The 18869-nt window shown below is 38.0% G+C and overlaps 1 protein-coding gene across 5 annotated transcripts in view; it reads left to right on the plus strand.

Moving 5' to 3' along the window:
- Positions 1-18869, plus strand: part of BTAF1 (B-TFIID TATA-box binding protein associated factor 1) — a 110425-nt gene that overhangs the window by 46721 nt on the left and 44835 nt on the right. For all 5 annotated transcript variants that reach the window (XM_037047338.1, XM_037047339.1, XM_037047340.1 and 2 more), the window contains one exon: positions 17897-18001. In XM_037047338.1, the coding sequence (XP_036903233.1) occupies positions 17897-18001 (105 nt within the window). The remainder of the gene's footprint in view (positions 1-17896; positions 18002-18869) is intronic.

Below are 18869 nucleotides of genomic sequence, written 5' to 3' on the forward strand. Positions count from 1 at the left end.
GACACAAATCAATGGAATGGACCAGAAGGAAGAACAAAACATCCCACCAGAAAGGAATGAAGAAATGAGAATTCAAAAAAATGAGGAGAGGCTTAGGAACCTCCAGGACATCTTTAAACGTTCCAACATCCGGATTATAGGGGTACCAGAAGGGGGAAAGAAACAGCCACGAGTGGAAAACGTATTTGAACAAATAATAAAGGAGAACTTCCCCAGTCTGGCAAAGGAAATAGACTTCCAGGAAATCCAGGAAGCTCAGAGAGTGCCAAAGAAGTTGGACCCAAGAAGGAACACACCAAGGCACATCATAATTACATTAGCCAAGACCAAAATGAAGGAGAGAATCCTAGAAGCAGCAAGGGATAAGGGGACAGTCACCTACAAAGGAGTACCCATCAGACTGTCAGCGGATTTCTCAAAAGAGACCTTACAGGCAAGAAGGGGCTGGAAAGGAGTATTCCAAGTCATGAAATCCAAAGACCTACAGCCAAGATTGCTTTATCCAGCAAAACTTTCATTTAGAATGGAAGGACAGATAAAGTGCTTCTCAGATAAGGTCAAGTTCAAGGAGTTCATCACCACCAAGCCCTTATATGAAATGCTAAAGGGACTTATATAAGAAAAAGAAGATGAAAAATATGAACAGTGAAAGGACAGCAAACACACAGCTATTAACAACCACACCTAAAACAAAAGCAAACCAAGAGGACAGCTAGATCAGGAGTGGAACCATAGAAATGAAGAACACATGGAGGGTTAGAAACAGGGGGGTGGGAGGGGGAGAAGGGGGGGAGAAGGCACAGAAAATAGCATAGATGGTAGGTAGAAAATAGATAGGGGGGAGGGTGAGAATAGTGGGGAAAATATGGAATCCAAAGAACTTGAGACGTGGTTATAAACTAAGGTGGGGAGAATGGTGGGGGAGGGAGGGTGTGGGTGGAGGGGATTGAAGTGGGGGAATAGAACAACTGTAAAGGTATAATCAATAAAATATATTTTTAAAAAAAAGGATTACTCAATCTAAAGAGCATGGTGTATCCAAGGATAGCGTACTTCAGGAGTCATACATGGAAACACCTACACAAATCATTCAGATAATATTAATGTGTGAATGGAATCTGAGGTGAGCTGAGGAGTCCTTGTACTGGGTATAAAAGGCTTCACATTCCTATTTTTAAAATAACCCTATAGGTCAAACAAAATACTCAAAATTAGGGAAATATCATAAGGAATCCATTCTTCTATCATGCTGTTATTTATAGGTACTAGAGTTTGAGCCAGTAATCTTTAAAAAGCAGTGGTTTTTTTTCATATAACAGATTATAGTATAAATAAATATCTTTTGGTTCATTAACCATGAACCAAAATTAGAATTCTAATTCTAATTAGAATTAGAATTTCTAATTCTATATGAATTAGAAATATTCCATGTAGACTTGCTTTCATCTGCAGCATGGTACTGTGTTGCACTTCCATGAATCAGCATCCGCAAATTTTGTTTTGCATTACTTTTTTGATTTTGTCTAATCATACTCTTCTGAGGAAAAATTATCAGGTCCGTTTTTTAATCCTCAGTTGATCAGGCATGGGTTGATGCAACAAAACTGGCATGGGTTATTCTGAATTTTTGCTTCATTTTTGTTTTAGTTTCGTTGTTGTTTTCTATGTAATTTATTGTTTCAGATCTTATATTTAGGTCCTTGATCATTTTGAAATAATTTTTGTATATAGAGACAAACTGTAATCTAGGTTCTTCTTTTGCATGTGGCTTTCCAATTTTCCCACCATAATTTATTGAAGAGGTTTTCTTTGCTCCATTATGTGTTTTTGTCTCCTTAGTTAAAAATTACTCGCCCCCCCTCAAAAAAAATTTACTTGCCCCATATACATGTGGTTTTATTTCTGGGCTCTCAGTTCTATTCCATTGGCCTGTGTCTTTTTTTTTTTTTTTTTTTAGTGCCATGCTGTTTTAAATCATCATATAAAGTCAGGTATTTTGATACTTTCAGCTTTGTTCTTTTTTCTCAGGAATGCTTTGGCTATTCAGGGTCTTTTTGTAGTTCTATACAAATCTGATGATTTTTCTGTTTCTTTAAAAAATGACATCAGAATTGGAATTTTGATGGGGATTGCTTTGGGTAATATGGCCATTGTAACTGTTGTTTCTTCTAATCCATGAACGGGGAATATCTTTTCATTGTCTTTTTCAATCTCTTAATAATATTTTGTAGTTTTCAAATACAGGTCCTTCACATCCTTTGTTAAGTTTATTCCTAGGTATTTTATTCTTTTGGTTGCAATTACAAAAGTATTCAGGGGTTTTTTCTCATTACACTTTCTGAAATTTCATTGTTAGTATACAGGAAAGCAGTGGATTTTTGTACATTGATTTTGTACACTGCAACTTTATTTACTTTTTGTTTCTAATAGTTTTTTTGTGGAGTCTTTAGGGTTTCCTGTAAACCAAATCATGTCATCTGCAACAATCCAAACAATTCAGTTTAAAAAAAAATGGGCAGAGACCTGAATATATACTTATCCCAGGAAGACATACAAATGGCCAACATTCCCAATTTAGATGTCTTATTTCTCTCGTATTTTCTTTTAAAAAAATTGTAATTGTATGTTTTCCCACTGTCTTATTTCTTTCTCTTGCCTAATTGCTCTGGCTAGGAATTCCAGTACTATGTTGAGTAAGAGCAGTGAAAGAGGTCATCTTTATCTTCTTGATTTTAGAGGCAAAGCTTTCAATTTTCCACCATTGAGTATGATGTTAGCCAAGGGTTTGTCATATGTGGCTTTTATTATGTTGGGATACTTCCCTTCTATACCCATTTTGTTGACTCTTTTAATCATAAATGGATATTGTATGCTATCAAATTGCTTTTTCTGCATCTATTGATAAGATATGATTTTTATCTTTTGTTAATATGAAATATTACATTCATCACTTTGCATATACTAAGTCATTCTTGTGCCCTGGAATGAACCCCACTTGATCATGATGTATTATTATTTTTTAAATGTATTGTTGTTATTTGACTCGTGAGTATTTCATTTAGGATTTTTGCATCTGTATTTTTTAGAGATACTGGTCTGTAGTTTTCTTTGCTTTTGGTTTATCCTTGCCAGGATTTGGTATCAGGGATATGTTGATCTTATAAAATGTGTTAGGAAGTATTGCCTCCTCTTCAATATTTTGGAAGAGTTTGAGAAGGATAGATATCAAATCTTCTTCGAATGTTTGGTAAGATTCACTAGTGAAGCCATCGGCTCCTGGACTTTTATTTGGGGGGAAGTTTTTGATGGTGGTTTCAATTTCTTCCCTGTTGATTAGTCTATTTAGATTTTCCTGTTCTCCATGATTGAACCTAAGAAAGTTATGTACTTCTAGAACTTACCCGTTTCTTCTAGGTTATTGAATTTGGTGGCATATTGTCTTTCATATTGGGTTGTCCAAAAAATTCATTTAGTTTTTTCTATAAAATAGAAGATACACCTTCACCTTTACCAGTAAAGTTGAAAGAGTAAATTTTTGGTTTGGATATTTTGGGTATGTTGGCTATCTCCCATGTAGTATAATGTTGGTTGTTTTCAATTAATGTCTCAATTTTCCCTTGCCCTTTTATGTGTTTCTTCTTACAAATTATCCCTGTTTATGCTGTAAGTTTGTCAGTGATCTTACTTGTAGTTTTGTGACCTTTTGTTCTTTATTTCAGGTAGAATTAACCCTCTTGAGTATTTCCTGCAGTGAACATCTGGTGATAAATTCCCTCAGATATGGCTGGAAAAGTCTTTATTTCTCCTTCATAGCTAAAGGATAACTTTTCTGGATATTTTATACTTGACTGGTAATTTCTCTCTTTCAGTGGTTTGAGTATTTGGTTCCACTCTCTTCTAGCTTGTAAAGCTTCTGCAGAGAAGTCTGATGATAACCTAATGGGCTTTTCTTTATCAGTTACTTTCATCATTTCCCTGGACCCCTTGACAACTTTTTTGTCAGAAAATTTTTAAAATTTTTAATTATTGATATTAGAAAGGAAAGGGGAGAGAGACACACACTGATTTGTTGTTCCACTTATTCGTGTATCGCTTGGTTGCTTCCTCTATGTGCCTTGACCTAGGGATTGAACCTGCAACCTTGGTGTACTGGAATGATGCTCTAACCACCTGAGCTACCAGGCCAGGGGTCTTTGTCATTAATTTTTGACAATTTTAATAGAGTGTGCCTTGGAGAAGTCCTCTTTGTATTGAGGTAATTAGGTGTCCTGCTTGCTTTTTAGATTAGAGGATCTAGCTCTTTGTGTAGATTTGAGGAATTCTCATTAATTATTTGTTCAAAGAGGCTCTCTGTTCCCTTCTCCCTCTCTTCTGGTATGCCTGTTGTTCTTATATTACTCTTTCTGGTGTAATCAGATGGTTTTCATAGAGTTCTTTCATTTTTTTTTATGCTCAGGACTCTCTCTTCTTCTCTGTCATTTCTAGATTTCTATCTCCAAATTCACTAATTCTTTCATCCATCTGGTCGTCTCTATTTCCTATGCTTGCTAGTTCATTCTTGATCTCTTTTATTGAGTTCTTCACCTCTGTAATTTGTTTCATTCTTTAAATTCTTTTTAGTCCACACTTGAGGACAGTTTTTCATTGCTTTTTTAGAGAAAATGGAACAGAGAGGAAAGGAGAGAAACCTCAATTGGTTGTCTTTCATATGTGCCTACACCAGGGAACAAATTTGCAACCCTTCAGTTATGGGAAGATGCTCCACTCAACTGAGGCACCCCAGCCAGGGCAATAGGTTTTATTGATTTGAGGTGAGGGGAAGAGAGGAACATCCATGTGAGAGAGCAACATTGATCAGTTGCCTCCTGTGAGCGCCCTGACTTGGGATCGGACTTGCAACCCTTTTATGGTGCACATACAACACTCCAACCAACTGAGCCACCCAGCTAGGGCTGTGTTTTTTTTTAAGTTTCAAACTGTTTCATAAAGTATTCATTTTGTTCCTTGATTTGTTTTCTGGGCTCATTACATTGAGTGTCTGTATTTTCTTGCATCTCTTTTTTTTGTCAGAACTACCATGCTAAATTCTCTCATTTAAATCACATATTTCCATATTTTACAGTTTATTTTCTGGAGATGTTTCATTTTCTTTCTGAGTTGCCTTGCTACCTTGGTTATTCATGGTATTCGATGGATTCCTTCTCTGTCTAGGCATGTATATATTTATGACATTTCTCTAGTAGATTGATACAAAGAAGCTTTCTGTTACTTTTCAGTAGGTGGTGCTGAATCATATGCTTTTTAGCTCTCTTGCACTCCTCTGGCTTTTCAGATCTCCGCAGGGTGGTGGAAAATGGGAGTTTGAGAACGTCCCCTGCGAGCAGGTTTCCCCAGTCCCAGGGGACCAACCTCACAGGAGAAAACATTGGGCGGTGAAGCTCCAAATCCATGAAATCCCAGTGCTGTCCTCTGCAGCTGGATGCTATCATCAGTGTAGTGGCCTCGATGTGTGGCAGTGGGTGGGTTGTGGTGACCCTCCTGACTTCAAAGTGACTTTTCCCTCTTGATAATGGCAACCTCAGACATCCACAGAGTCATCCCTGTACCCTGGTACTAGGATCATTCACAAAGTTTGCCCTTTGCTTAGGGAAAAAGTGATTCTGTAGTACCAGTTCTGAGATTTGCAGATAATGTGCTACACAGCCCACAAAGGGAGGCAAGCTCTGGGCAGTTAAGGGGCAGCCAGGCTCCATGGCTTTGTTTACAGAATGCCAATTACAAGACAACCATGGCCATATCTCTATGTTGTATCCCTGCCCAGGTCACTGGGCTCAGCGGCAGCAGTTACTGCCTACTCCTGCAGGAATGCCCACTGAATCTCTTTGTTCCTCCTAGCTGAGGAGAGTACCAGCCACATCCTGATTCTTCCCCTCTCCAGGCTGAGTTGCACCTTGAGCACCCAGCTGTAGGTCTGTATCCATGGCCGAGCTCAGCTCTTCTTCCTTCCTCAGTTTTCTTCCACTTGCCCACCTTTAGAATGTTTCAATGTGCATATCTCTCAGATGTGTTTGTGTGTTGAGCAGGGAGCCTTGTTGAATCATAGCTATTTAAATTTTTCCAACTTCAAGGGCAGCGGCCAGGGGGATCTCTCACACTGCCATTTCTCTGGTGTCATTTGTACTGTTACTTTTCAGTTGTTTTTTCCTAGATATTTTTCTTAGCTGTCAGTTGTGATTCTCGTTTTTGTTAGTCTTATAATGTGGTGTTTCCTGCCATGTATTGCATTTTAACAGTATAGGTAAGATGACAAGATTGTTCCGAATCCCCTTCCAAATATTTTTTAGTCTCTAAATGATTGTTGATATTGGCAATTAAAATTATATGGTCTCAAGATAATTTGGGGGACCATAGATCAGTTACTTGCAGACCGATTAGTGATTTGTCATTGCCTACTGTATTAGAATTAAATTCTTGCCTTTCTTGGTCTTCTGTTACATGGATCTTGTCAACCTTTTCTCCTACTATTTCCTAATATGTAACCTGGAATCTCCAAGAAAATTTCCCAAGTCCACCCCTGTATGCCAACTATAACCATGTTTTGTTCATTTTATCAAACTTTATCTGTACATGGCTCATTATCTGCTCCCTCCTTCATAAATATTTCCTTTTTTCCCTTCTCTGTTTCTTCCCTTCAGGGAACAGCTCAAATCTCTACTGCCACAAAGCTATTCCAGTTCTATAACTCACTGTGGTTTGTTTTTTATCTGAACCATTGGTTAAAGTAATTATGCAGTGAAATACTTATTTAATGGCTATTGTTAATCTTGTGATCCCAGCAACATTATTTGCTTTCTGAGATGATATCAGAGTAAAGCATGTCTGATGCTTTTGTCTGTTTTTGTAGTCCTTTCCATGGCATTGCCTGATTATTGATTGACTTGTAGCTGTATGCAAACTCTTGTAATGCAAGTCTGTGATTTCTTATCTTTAATTTTGAAATTCCGAGGTTTTCTTGTAATTTGGGTTAGCTTAAAGAACTACTTATTTGATTGAAAAAACTAACCATTCTTAAGAAAGGCTGTTAATAAGTCTTTAGTCTACTTAATATGTCTGCTTTCAAATTTAGCTGCAGACATATTAATATGTTTTATTTAGGTGCTGCCTCTGACTCTATAGAGGATAACATGTAACATACAGTATATAAAACCTCATTATTATTCTGAAATTTGAAAAATAGTGAATTTCTAAACAAATTTGGATCCAGGGAATTTGGATGAGAGATCACAGACCCATACTACCCTCACTGTAATTTGCCTTTCCTTTTCCTGAGCTACTTTTTATCACTGTTTTTCCTCGTCAGTGGTGTAACTAAACAGCAGAGCTGGGTTTTAACCTTGGCTCTACCATTTGTTAACTCTATGACCTCAGTCATTTATTTAACCCTTTTGGCGATAGTCCCTACCCAGACTTTCTTGGTGTTACAAGACCAAGTAAGATAATGTGTATGAAAGTGCTTTAAAAATGTTAATGCTACACAAATTAAATAATTAATAGTACAGATAGTGAAGAATATAATTAACACTTTCATTTCTGAGAATTCTTTTATAATCATTTGGAAACCTTGTTTATATTCTGGAGTTTAAGAATGATATTTAATTGTAATAATTGTAATCCAAGGTATTATTGAGGGGTTACGTTATGAACTATTAAGTGTTATGAACTGGTAAGCACTTTACATGGGATAGCTACTCCCATTCCTATTTTGCAGATGAGGGAACTAATGATCAAAAATTAAGAAACTTTCCCAAGCTCACATAGCTATACAACACGTGGTAAGTAGCTCAACTCAGCTCAGAATCATGGCTAATTCTGGCTGACTTCAGTTCTTTTTTTTTTTTTTTAACATTTTTTATTTTTCAATTACAGTTGTTTCAGGTGTATACCCCAGTGACCTTCCTGAAGAATCTTGGGCCCATCTGACACCATACATAGTTATTAGAGTATTATTGGCTGTATTCCTCATCCTGTACTTTACAACCCCATGACTGTTCTATAACAACAAATTTGTACCCAACACCCCTCCCATCTAACAACCATCAAAATGTTCTCTGTATCTGTGAGTCTGTTTCTGTTCTGCTTGTTCGTTTATTTTGTTCTGTAGATTCCATTGTTGATAGATATGTATTTATTGCCATAGTATTGTTTATGTTTTTTATCTTACTGAAGAAGACCTTTTAACATTTTATGTAACACTGGTTTGGTGGTAATTAACTCCTTTAGCTTTTTTTTTTACTATTATTATTCCTCACTCGATATGTTTATTGATTTTAGAGAGAGAGGAGGTTCGAGAGTGGAGGAGAGAGAGGGAGAAACACCGATGTAAAAAGAGAAACATTGATTGGTTGCATCTCGTATGTTACCTGACCTGGGATCAGACAGCAACTTTTTGGTGTACAAGATGATGCTTCAACCACCTGAGTTGCTGGGCCAGGTCTCTGTTAGCTTTTTCTTGTTTGGGAAACTCTTTAAATGTCCTTTGATTCTAAATGATAGATTTCCTGGGGAGAGTAATCTTGGTTGTAGGTCCTTGCTTTTCCTTTTCCTTCACAAGATTAGGAAAGTTTTCTGTTGTCATATTTTCAAACAAATTTTCAATTTCTTGCTCTCTCTCTTTTTCTAGCACCCTCATTGGTACATTTGAAGTTGTCCCAGAGGGTCCTTACACTATCCTCACATTTTGGATTCTTTTATCTTTTTGGTATTTTCATTGGATGTTTTCTGCTTCCATATCTTCTGAATTTCTGCTTCGATCCTCTGCTTCATTTACTCCATTGTTGATTCTGTATAATGTAGTCTTCATTTCAGTTAATCTCTCCTTCATTTCTAACTGATTCTTTTTTGTGATTTGCATGTCCTTTGTCATGCTGTTGAAGTTCTCACTAAGTTAATCTACTCTTCCTTTAAGATAATTAGCATCCTTATAACCATTATTTTGAATTCTGCATCTAGTACATTGCTTGTCTTCATTTTGTTTAGTTCTTTTCCTGGAGTTTTGTTCTGTTTTTTCATCAGAGACATGTTTCTTTGTTTCCCAGTGTTTGGCAGCCTCCTTATGTTTGTTTCTGTGTATTAGGTAGAGCTACTACACCTTCTGGTCTCGGTAGAGTGGCCTTATGTAGTAGGTATCCTGAAGGGTCCAGTGGCACAGCCTCCAAGTTCAGCTGAGCTGAGCATTCCAGGTGCCATACCCCTCCCGTGTGGGCTGTGTATATCTTCCTGTTATAGTTGAGCCTTGATTCCTGTTGATATTTCGATGGAAGGGATTTTCCCCAGGCTGATTGGCTTCAAGGACTGACTCCAACCGCTGTGGAAGATCAGCTGTACAGAGACCCAACCCACAGAGCAGTACTTCAGCAAGGCTCTATTGAGCCTGCCTCCTGAATGTGTCCATTGTGGAGGAGGTTGGCTGGTGCTTTGATGTGGTTTGAAGGTGTTTACCTGGTGCATTGGCTCTTGGGCCTCTGAGAAGGTGCAGGCCAAGGTTAGCCACCATCTGTGTTCTACCTCAGGCCTCCCAGCATGAGCTACAAAGTGATTTGCACGTGGCTTCTAATTGTTCTGGACTTGGAGGTACCCAAGAGAGGCCAAGCTGTGAACTAAGGCCAGCTGCTGCTAGTACCAGACCTGGGGCACAGCACTGGAAGGACAGTTACTGCTTATTTGAGAGATTTTAGGAAAGTCTGAAGCATGAGCCGAGATAGGCTATTTGTATGGAAAAGTCACTGGAAACAGCTTGGTGGGACCACCAGTTGGATGATCCAAGACAGGGTCTTGGGAAATCACAGGGGTAGGAGGGGTGGCAAACAGTGATAGCCAGGTTGATAGAGACTCAGATATGACTCAGCAGAAGAACAATGGCCTCTGCCAGAACTTTCATCTGGGAGAAAGTTGCTCCTGCAGCTCCTGCCCTGATGCGAGACACTTCATTTCCTCCTGCATGTTCCTGGAGCCTTCCAAGCTACTGCTCCAGCAGTGGAACCCAGAAGGAGTGTGTCTGAGTAAGTTGTGCTTGGGTCCTTTAAGAGAAACACCTAGGACTCCAGAAACCTGTCTCACTCAGCCACAATTCCCATTGGTTTTTACAACCAGAAGTTAAAGGGTTGTCATTTTCTGGCACTGGAACCCTGGGTTGGAGGTCCTGGTGTAGGGCTGGGACCCCTTACTCCTCAGGAGCACCTCCACAGCCAAGCTATCCCTCCCAATTTTTATCTACCACATGTGGGTGTGGGCTTGTGTGGGTATGGGACCAGCCTGTTTTGCATTTCCAGTCCTACCAGTCTCAGTGTGGTTGCTTCCTTATAGTCTTAGTTGTAGGACTTCCATTTGGCTAGATTTCAGGTGATTCTGAATGATGGTTGTTCTGTAGTTTAGTTCTTTTTTTAAAAAACGTGTTTTATTGATTATGCTCTTACAGTTGTCTAAATTTTTTCCCCTTTGCTCTCCTCATCCCAGTACCTGCCTCCCCTCCAGCAATCCTCCCACCTTAGCTGATGTCCAGAGGTTGTACGTGTAAATTCTTTGGCTTTCCATTTTCTATACTTTACTTAACACCCCCTTGTCTATTTGTACCTACCAATTATGCTTCTTAATCCCTATACCTTTCCCCCCCATTCTCCCCCTTCCCTCTCCCCACTGATAACCCTCCAGGTAATCTCCATATTTATGATTCTGTTCCTGTTCCAGTTGTTTGCTTAGTTTTTGTTTTTGTTTTTTAGATGCAATTGTTGATAGTTGTGAGTTTCTTGTCATTTTAATGTTCATAGTTTTGATCTTCATTTTCTTAAATAAGTCCCTATAACACTTTATATAATAAGGACTCGATGACGTTGAACTCTTTTAGTTTTGACTTGTCTGGGAGGCACTTTATCTGCCCTTCCATTCTGAGTGATAGCTGTGCTGGATAGAGTAATCTTGGATGTAGGTCCTTGCTTTTCATCAGTTTGAATACTTCTTGCCAGTCCCTTTTGCCTGCAAAGTTTCTATGGAGAAATCAGCTGATAGTCTTATGGGAACTCCTTTGTAAGTAACTTTCTGCTTTTCTCTCGCTGCTTTTAAGATTCTCTCTAACCTTTGGCATTTTAATTATGATGTGTCTTCCTCTTTCAGTCCAACTTGTTTGGGACTCTCTCTGCTTCCTGGACTTGCATGTCTCTTTCTTTCACAATATAGAGGTTTTCTTTCATTATCTTTTCAAGTAAGTTTTCAATTTCTTGCTCTTCCTCTCTTTTTCTGGCATCCCCTTGATTCAGATGTTGGCATTTTTGGAGTTTTCCCAGAGTCGTCTTATTCATTCTCTCTCTCTCTCTGTCTCTCTCTTATTGAATTCTAGTTTCTTCATTGTGTTCTGGTTGGTTGTTTATTTCCTCCTTATGTTCCAAATTGTTGATTTGAGCCCCAGCTTCCCTCCCTTCACTGTGGAGTCTCTGTGGGTTTTTCTTTATTTCTCTTAGGGTAGCCTCCATTTCTTCCCTTGTGCTTTTGCCATACTCAGTGAGTTCTCTGAACATCCTGATCACTAGTGTTTTGAACTCTGTGTCTGATAGGTTGACTCTCTCTGTTTTCCTTAGTTCTTTTCTGGGGTTTTGCTCTGTTCTTTCATTTGGGTCAAATTTCTTTGTCTCCTCTATTTGGCAGCCTGCCTGTGTTTGTTTCTGTATATTGGGCAGAGCTGCTTTGACTTCCTCTCTTAGCACACCTGTTAAGTTGTATGGAGCAGACCTTTAGGTATTTGCCAGGGCAGGGCAACTTGTTTCACTTCTTTGTGGCTCGGGGGGGGGGGGGNTGTTTCACTTCTTTGTGGCTGGGGGGGGGGGGGGGCGGATAGAAAGAGGGCAGTGCCACTGAGGTTTTTTTGGCACTCATCCCATTTCCAGTGACTTTACCCCTTCCCGTATGCAACTGGCATCCCTCCTATTGCTCCCCCAGTGGTGGTTCCCAGAGTGGGTGGGTTTGCAGGCTCTTTAAATGGCCTCTCCTGAGAGACTGGCAGTTTCTTTGGCCACCCTAACCCCCATTGACTTTTATAGCCAGACGGTATGAGGCTTTATTTCCAGGTGCTGGAAACCTGGGCTGTGTAGTCTGGCCTGGGGCTGCGATTGCTCACTCCCAAGCTATCCGTCCCAATTATATCTACCACATGTGAATATGGGACTGCCTATTCTACTGGCCGCCTCACCACTGCCAAACCAAATCCTCTCTGCCTCAGCTCACCATCTCCTCCCCTCCTTTAAATCCTTGCTTCTTTAAAGCCTTGATTGTCAAACTTCTGTACAGTTTGATTTTCTGACAGTTCTGGGTGTTTTTTGTTTGTTTTGAGGTTGGTTGTGATCCGTCTTATGGTTGTGCAAGAGGTGAAGCTTATATACCTACACCCTCCATCTTGAATGGAAGTTCTGTAGTTTAGTTTTTAATTTTACATGGAGACAAAATAAATTGTGTCTATACAATTGCTTTTTCATTCCTAAATATGAAGTCATCTTAAGTACAAAGTGAAAAAAATGAACCTCATTTCTGAATTACTAGTAACTCTGTTCTGGTTTAGCTTCTAACTTATCAACCTATTCCCCTCAGTAATTCCAGGGTAATTTGGTAGGCTAACCATGGCTGTAGTTCAGTGCATTAATACCTTATAAAGACTGATGCCTCTCTTCCCTTGAAAATACTTTGATTATCTTCAGTAATTTGGGCTTTGTTTGTTTTTCAAGTTTTTATTTATTTATTTTAGATGGAAAGGAGGGAGAACAAGAGGGAGAGAAGCGTTGATTTGTGAGAGATACATCAGTTTGGTTGTCTCTTGCATGCCCCCAACTGGGGACCTGGCCCGCAACCCAGGCCTGTGCCCTGACTGGGTATTGAACCTGTGACATTTTGGTTTGTAGGCTGGTGCTCAATGCACTGAACTGCACCAGTCAGGGCTTGTTTTGTTTTATAAAGCCAGAAGTTTATGAAAAAGATGTACTTAATCTTAAAATGTTTTTGGTCATAAGTACATATGCAGGCATGCACAACCCTAAAATGCCCTTAAACAGAACCACAGTTAATACAGTTATTTATAAATTTTTTGTCTATTGGACATAAGACATCTATAAAAATTCTTTAATCGCTGTGCCTTCGTCTGTGATGTTAAGCTATGAAAATATTTGCAAGCCTGGCTTCTTGGGGAGCATGAAATAACTCTTTAGCAAACCAAACTAGTTTCATTTGGTAATGACTTAAAATCAAGGTGTAACTTTTTTTTTTTTGCTAAACTAGCAGCTTGGCAGTCAAAGTGAAGGAATTTACCACTTGTTTTTCTTTCCTGTATTCTGTTTTTAACCTGTGACTGTGTTTATACATGCAGGAGGGGATCTGTGAATGTATATGTTCATCAGTAAACTACTTTATTAGACTATCTAGATTAACTAGTGTTCATAATCACTAACTGTTGTAGTCAGAACTTGACTCCAAGATCTAGAAGGGGGTACACTTCTGGACATGAATCTCTCATTTAGCCATGCTCTGCTGACTGAGTCAACTTTTCCATTCTGTTTGCATTATTGTTACTTTTTGAATCATGTTTGACAGACAAGTTCTGGCATGAAGTTTATATTTAGTATGAAAATGTACATGAAATTGAGTTGGAATCTCAGGTGTACTTAATCCAGGATGTGAGAAAATTTAACATGCATATGTAGAGAAGGAAAGAAACACCAATAGATAGACTTTACTAAGACTTTGGCTTTAGAGAACATTAACATAGTTAGGTTTAGCCAGCTTTTATAAAGATAGGGACAGGGATGACGAAGGGTAAATATTCAGCTGCTTTCAGTAAGTATTCGTTGGGCATATGAGTGGAATAAGGCCTTATAAATTGTCTAAATATAGAGTTGAGTTTATTGGGAGGGGAGGATTGTTTTTGGCAGTGGGCCAAAGTAGGATTTCATTCATACCAAGTTAGTGAAAGAACTCAGTGTGATGCTTCACTTTTTTATTGTTTCTTTCCTGCAACCCAAACTCATTAGCTGTGGGGATAAAAATGATGATTAATCTGTCTACATGTAGGAATCAGATGTTCATGGTAATGATGATTAGATTGCTAATCCACACCTACCCATTTTTGTGGGGAGGTAAAAGAGGACATAGCAAATGAGTACTGGCCAGATCTTACCCCACCTAGGATGCCAGTTTTACCAGTTAGGGATTTATTGCCAACTAAAATTCTGGGAAATTTTTGCATCTTGCCAATTACTCTCTCTGACTTTGGATCATTTCTCATACAAAAGGTAGAGTTACTCAATAAATATTTTAGTGCCTACATGGCTAAGGTTTTCTAGCTAGTAATCAGTAAGAGACAAGGTTTCTGCCCTTCTATCGAGTTTAAAACAGAAGAAGCTCTAATAATATAATGAGGTAGGTATCTTGTAGGAGAAGTAGATGGTGCTATTGGATCCTAGCTTGTGAGGTGAGTGAAGATCAAGGAAGGTATCCTGCTAAATGAAGTTTAAGTTGAGACCTTAAGGATGAGTGGAATTTAACCAGGTGAAGAGCAGGATAAGAGTCAGAGGATGTGTATTTTGTGAAACTCTGGAAGGAGGAGAGAGCATGATGGCACCAAGGAGGAGGTGAAAAGAAATTGATTAAACTGGAGGGTAGAATGTGGGATGGTTGAACACAGGAGGAAACATTAACCTGAATAAAACATCTGGGAATTATGTAGTGTAACCCATATGTGTTACACTAAATAACTGCCAGTCATTTTCCCTGCATAATTCCCACAAATGGGAACTACATCTAGCACTAGTATAAAGTGCTGATATTATGTTTATTGCTTAACACAGTTGCTTATTCATTCACTGATTTATTATTGTATTTCTTACCCGTTGCCATTTAGTCCTCTTATGCCCCTATATCCCCAACAATCACCACACTGTAGTCCATGTCTATGAGTCCTTTTCTCTTTTTGCTGAATTCCTCCACCCCTAACCTCCCCCACTCCTTGCTCTCATCTTGCTCTCTGTGAGTTTGTCTCTTTTTTCTTTGTTCAATTTGTTCATTAGATTTCACATATGAGTAAAATGAAAAAAGTTTTTTTAACCTCTTAAAACATGAACTCATTTATAACTTGAGTTATATAGTCCAGATTATAGTTAACTTAAACCTGAAGTAAAGAGTTTGTGGTAGGAATTTTTCTGTATTTTAGTTTACACTGTGCTAGACTAATGCTAAATATTCATCAAAGCTTTCCAGACTTTCCCTAAGATGGGTGGAGAATAGTAGAGTCCTAATTAGCAGTGGCATCTAGAAGTTGATTGACTATCTACAAAATTTGGGGTGGGGGAAAATCCCAAAGTGGATAATCTCTAAAAGACTGAAAGTACTACAGTCCCCACTGTGCTCTGCTCCCTCAGTAATCCAGTAAAATAAGTCTATAAATGCAAAGTAACAAAACTAAGTTACCTGCCTAACTCAGTGTCTACTAGAAGACAGGTGCAAAGTAAATGAAAATAAATGGGCCAGCTTTCAGTTTAGTAAGAGATGAATTGACCCTGGGTGGGCTAAACTACACCTTGTGATCTTTTAAGGTAGTACTAATAGTGAGCTAAAAATATGTTACTTTTTGCAACCATATCTAAAAGGAGGTACTTGTACAATTATCAGGTGGACTGAATTTGGCTTACAGGTGTTTCCTCAGCCTTATTTTGTAATTTGGACTAAGCAGGCTTTATGCCGTGCCACTGGAGAATCTACATTTTTTTCAAATACTAATTCTTGTGACAATCGTGTTCTGTATATTCTGGAGTGGGTTTTTTTTTAATTGGTTGGGTTTTCATTTTTGTTTTATCTTTATTTTTTTAATTTTATTTTCCTCATTTATTGCATTTACTTTCTAGAGCAGTTTTAGGTTCACAGCATATACCTCCTCTCCCACTCCAAACAAGGGTTCTCCCATCATTAACATCCCACACCAGAGTGCTACATTTACTACAGTCAGTGAGTCAACATTGACACATCATTATTAAAGTCCATAGTTTACATTAAGTTGCACTCTTGTTGTACATTCATTTTATGTGTCTTGACAAGTATATAATGACATCTCTTTATTATTGTGTCATACAGGATGGTTTCTCTGCTCTAAACCCTTCTCCTCCATCCCTGTTCTCTAACTATTCATACTTTCTTCTCCCTGGTTGTTTTTATATCTATAAAGTAGAATTTACTGTAGTAACTAAGCCTGTAGCCTGAGAAGACTACTACAGTTTTTATCACATTTATTGTTTATAAATATAAAAGAAACACTCTTCCTCTATAGATACATCTTTAGAATATACAAGCAACTGTTTGCATTTTCCAGTAATGGGGTTGGAGGTTGGGTTAAAAAAAAACGTTGATGTTGTCTGGGCTGGGTAGCTCACTTGGTTAGGGCATCATCCTAATATACCAAGGTCATGGGTTCATTCTTCCATCAGGGCACATAAAAGAAGCAGCCGATGAGTGTACATAAATAACTGGAACAACAAATTAATCTCTCTCTCTCAAAATCAAATAAAAACTTTAAAGTTGGTAAATATAATGGAAAATCATAAGTGAGAAGATTATAGAAGAGTAACATTAAATTATTTGCTTGTTGATATTTCCTAATTCTTTTATAGTTGTCCCTAATTCTGTCTGATGAGAAAAGAAAGGAAATGTTTCAGTTTCCCTTTCTCTATCAGTGAAAAGTAGTTAAGGCGTAGCAAATTAGTGAGTGGGGGGGGGGGGGCTTCCCTAGCTGATGATTCTGTTGTCTGTTTTAAACATCTTTCAAACTATTTTGAGGACATATAATCCTGGCCCTGTCTTTGTCATTCATTAATTTTCCTTTGGTTAGAGAATTACAGGCAACTTTTTGAGTTATGCATTATCCCTAGAACTTCTAGCTTTCTGGAATTTCAGTTGAAATGTTTAAATTTCTCTTCAGTCTCTTCCAGACAACTTTTTGCTTAAAAAAAATATGGTAGAGTGTAGTGATAGGTATTGTGATTTAGTTACTAGAATTTTTCAGTTGGTTAGTCTTACTCAGCTCGTAATTTTTTGAACAAGAATAGACAACATGGGAGATTCTTTTCTCAGAATTCTGGGTACACAGGATATATTTGGTTGAACACTATTTGGCTGCTTAATTTGCCTGGGCTTTTGAAATGCTGAGAAATTCCTTAGGTTGAGGTGCTAAACTGGGGGATCCCTGGACCCTCTGAAATTGGAAGCAAATGTTATACCTAAATATGTATGAGTATATAAGTGTGTTTTTTAAAGAAAGGAGTGTGCATAGTTTTCATCAGATTTTCAAAGTGTCCCTAACCCAAAATAGATTAAAAACATTTGCTTTAATTTTGTACTGAACTCAAGTGCAATTTTCTAGGTTGGGTATCGCTTATAATTCGTTACCTGGGTTACTGGTAAGCACAATAGAATTTAAATTCTGGTCATCCAGCACAGCAGCAGTAATCTGATAGTCTTTCAAATTTCCCCCACAAAGCAGTAATATATAATATAACCAAGGGATGTTGCTGGTTAGAGCTTGCTTCCATGTGAAGACTGATTTTAACATATTTGAAGTAAAATTTAGTGTTGTCGATCATAATCAGACTTTCTCCAGCTTCCCAGTAATTGTACGCCATTCAGTTTCTCCAAACCACTGGAATAATGAATATGGTACCCTTCCTCTAAAATCTTGTCAGAATTTATCATTAGTTGAGCCTTTTTGATAAAGCTATAGTCTTTCCATGGTAATGCTTTAGGATTGTCTTATAACTCTTCAGATAAGCTAATACCTGTGAATTATGTGCTGTAGCTTTGATTCTGTTTTTTTTTTTTTCAGAACTCTTCATCTTGGCTTATACCTATTCTGCCTGATATGCTACGACACATTTTTCAGTTTTGCGTTTTAGAAAGCAGCCAGGAAATTCTGGACCTCATTCACAAGGTACACAATGAATATATCTGTACTACTTTTTCCCAGTAACTTGGTGGTTTTAAGTTTTTTTCATAATTCCTATACTGTAGTTGGTCAGTGATTTTTAAGAAATTGAAAATTATCAAGAGATTTGAAAAGTCTGGAGATCTGCAAAGTGAGACAAAGAAATAGGCTTTTATGCAATATAGTAGCTTAAGTCCTGGTGGGCTGTGCTTCTTTCTCTTAGGTGACCGTCTATGCCAGTGTTTTAAGTACTTTCTGAGAGTCAGTACAGCAAATAAAATGAAAGAAAAACTGCCTTTCTCTATTACTCATCCTGCTATTTATCAGGATGCATATTGATCTGTCAGGTATCTTTTGGGATTTGTTGATAATATGTGGAGTCTGATGGTCATCGTTTAGTCTTGTACTTCTTTGCCTTAGCAAGATTGGTTATATGTGTTGTAATCTTTAAAGAGGAACCATGTGATATATTTAATAACAATTATGGGGGGAATGGCGCTGTTATACCTTTAAAACATATTAAGTTAGTCTTGAATTATTGGCCTCAGAGGTGGCTTATTGATAGTAATAGTCCTAGATTAACAGTTGTGGTGTTTCTACCGCTATTATTTCATACCAGACCTGTCCCATTTAATGTTAGGCATGTAGTAAGAGACCTTATTGAGTAAGATCATGAATCAAGACTTATATTGTTCTTAATTTATACTAGGATATTATAAACTTTAAAGCTAGCAGAGGATATTTATCAGGAACTCTTTTATTTTGAAGTGAGAGTTGAATGTAGGGCTGTGTTAGTATTGAGTTTTATGATACACACAAAGGATTTTAGTGACCGATTGAGATTTTTACAACTCAGTTATTTTTGTGGGTATCT

The sequence above is a fragment of the Sturnira hondurensis genome, unplaced genomic scaffold (genome assembly GCF_014824575.4).
Source record: "Sturnira hondurensis isolate 20B ecotype Veracruz unplaced genomic scaffold, ASM1482457v3 Scaffold0005563, whole genome shotgun sequence".
In the NCBI taxonomy this organism is placed as follows: Eukaryota; Metazoa; Chordata; class Mammalia; order Chiroptera; family Phyllostomidae; genus Sturnira; species Sturnira hondurensis.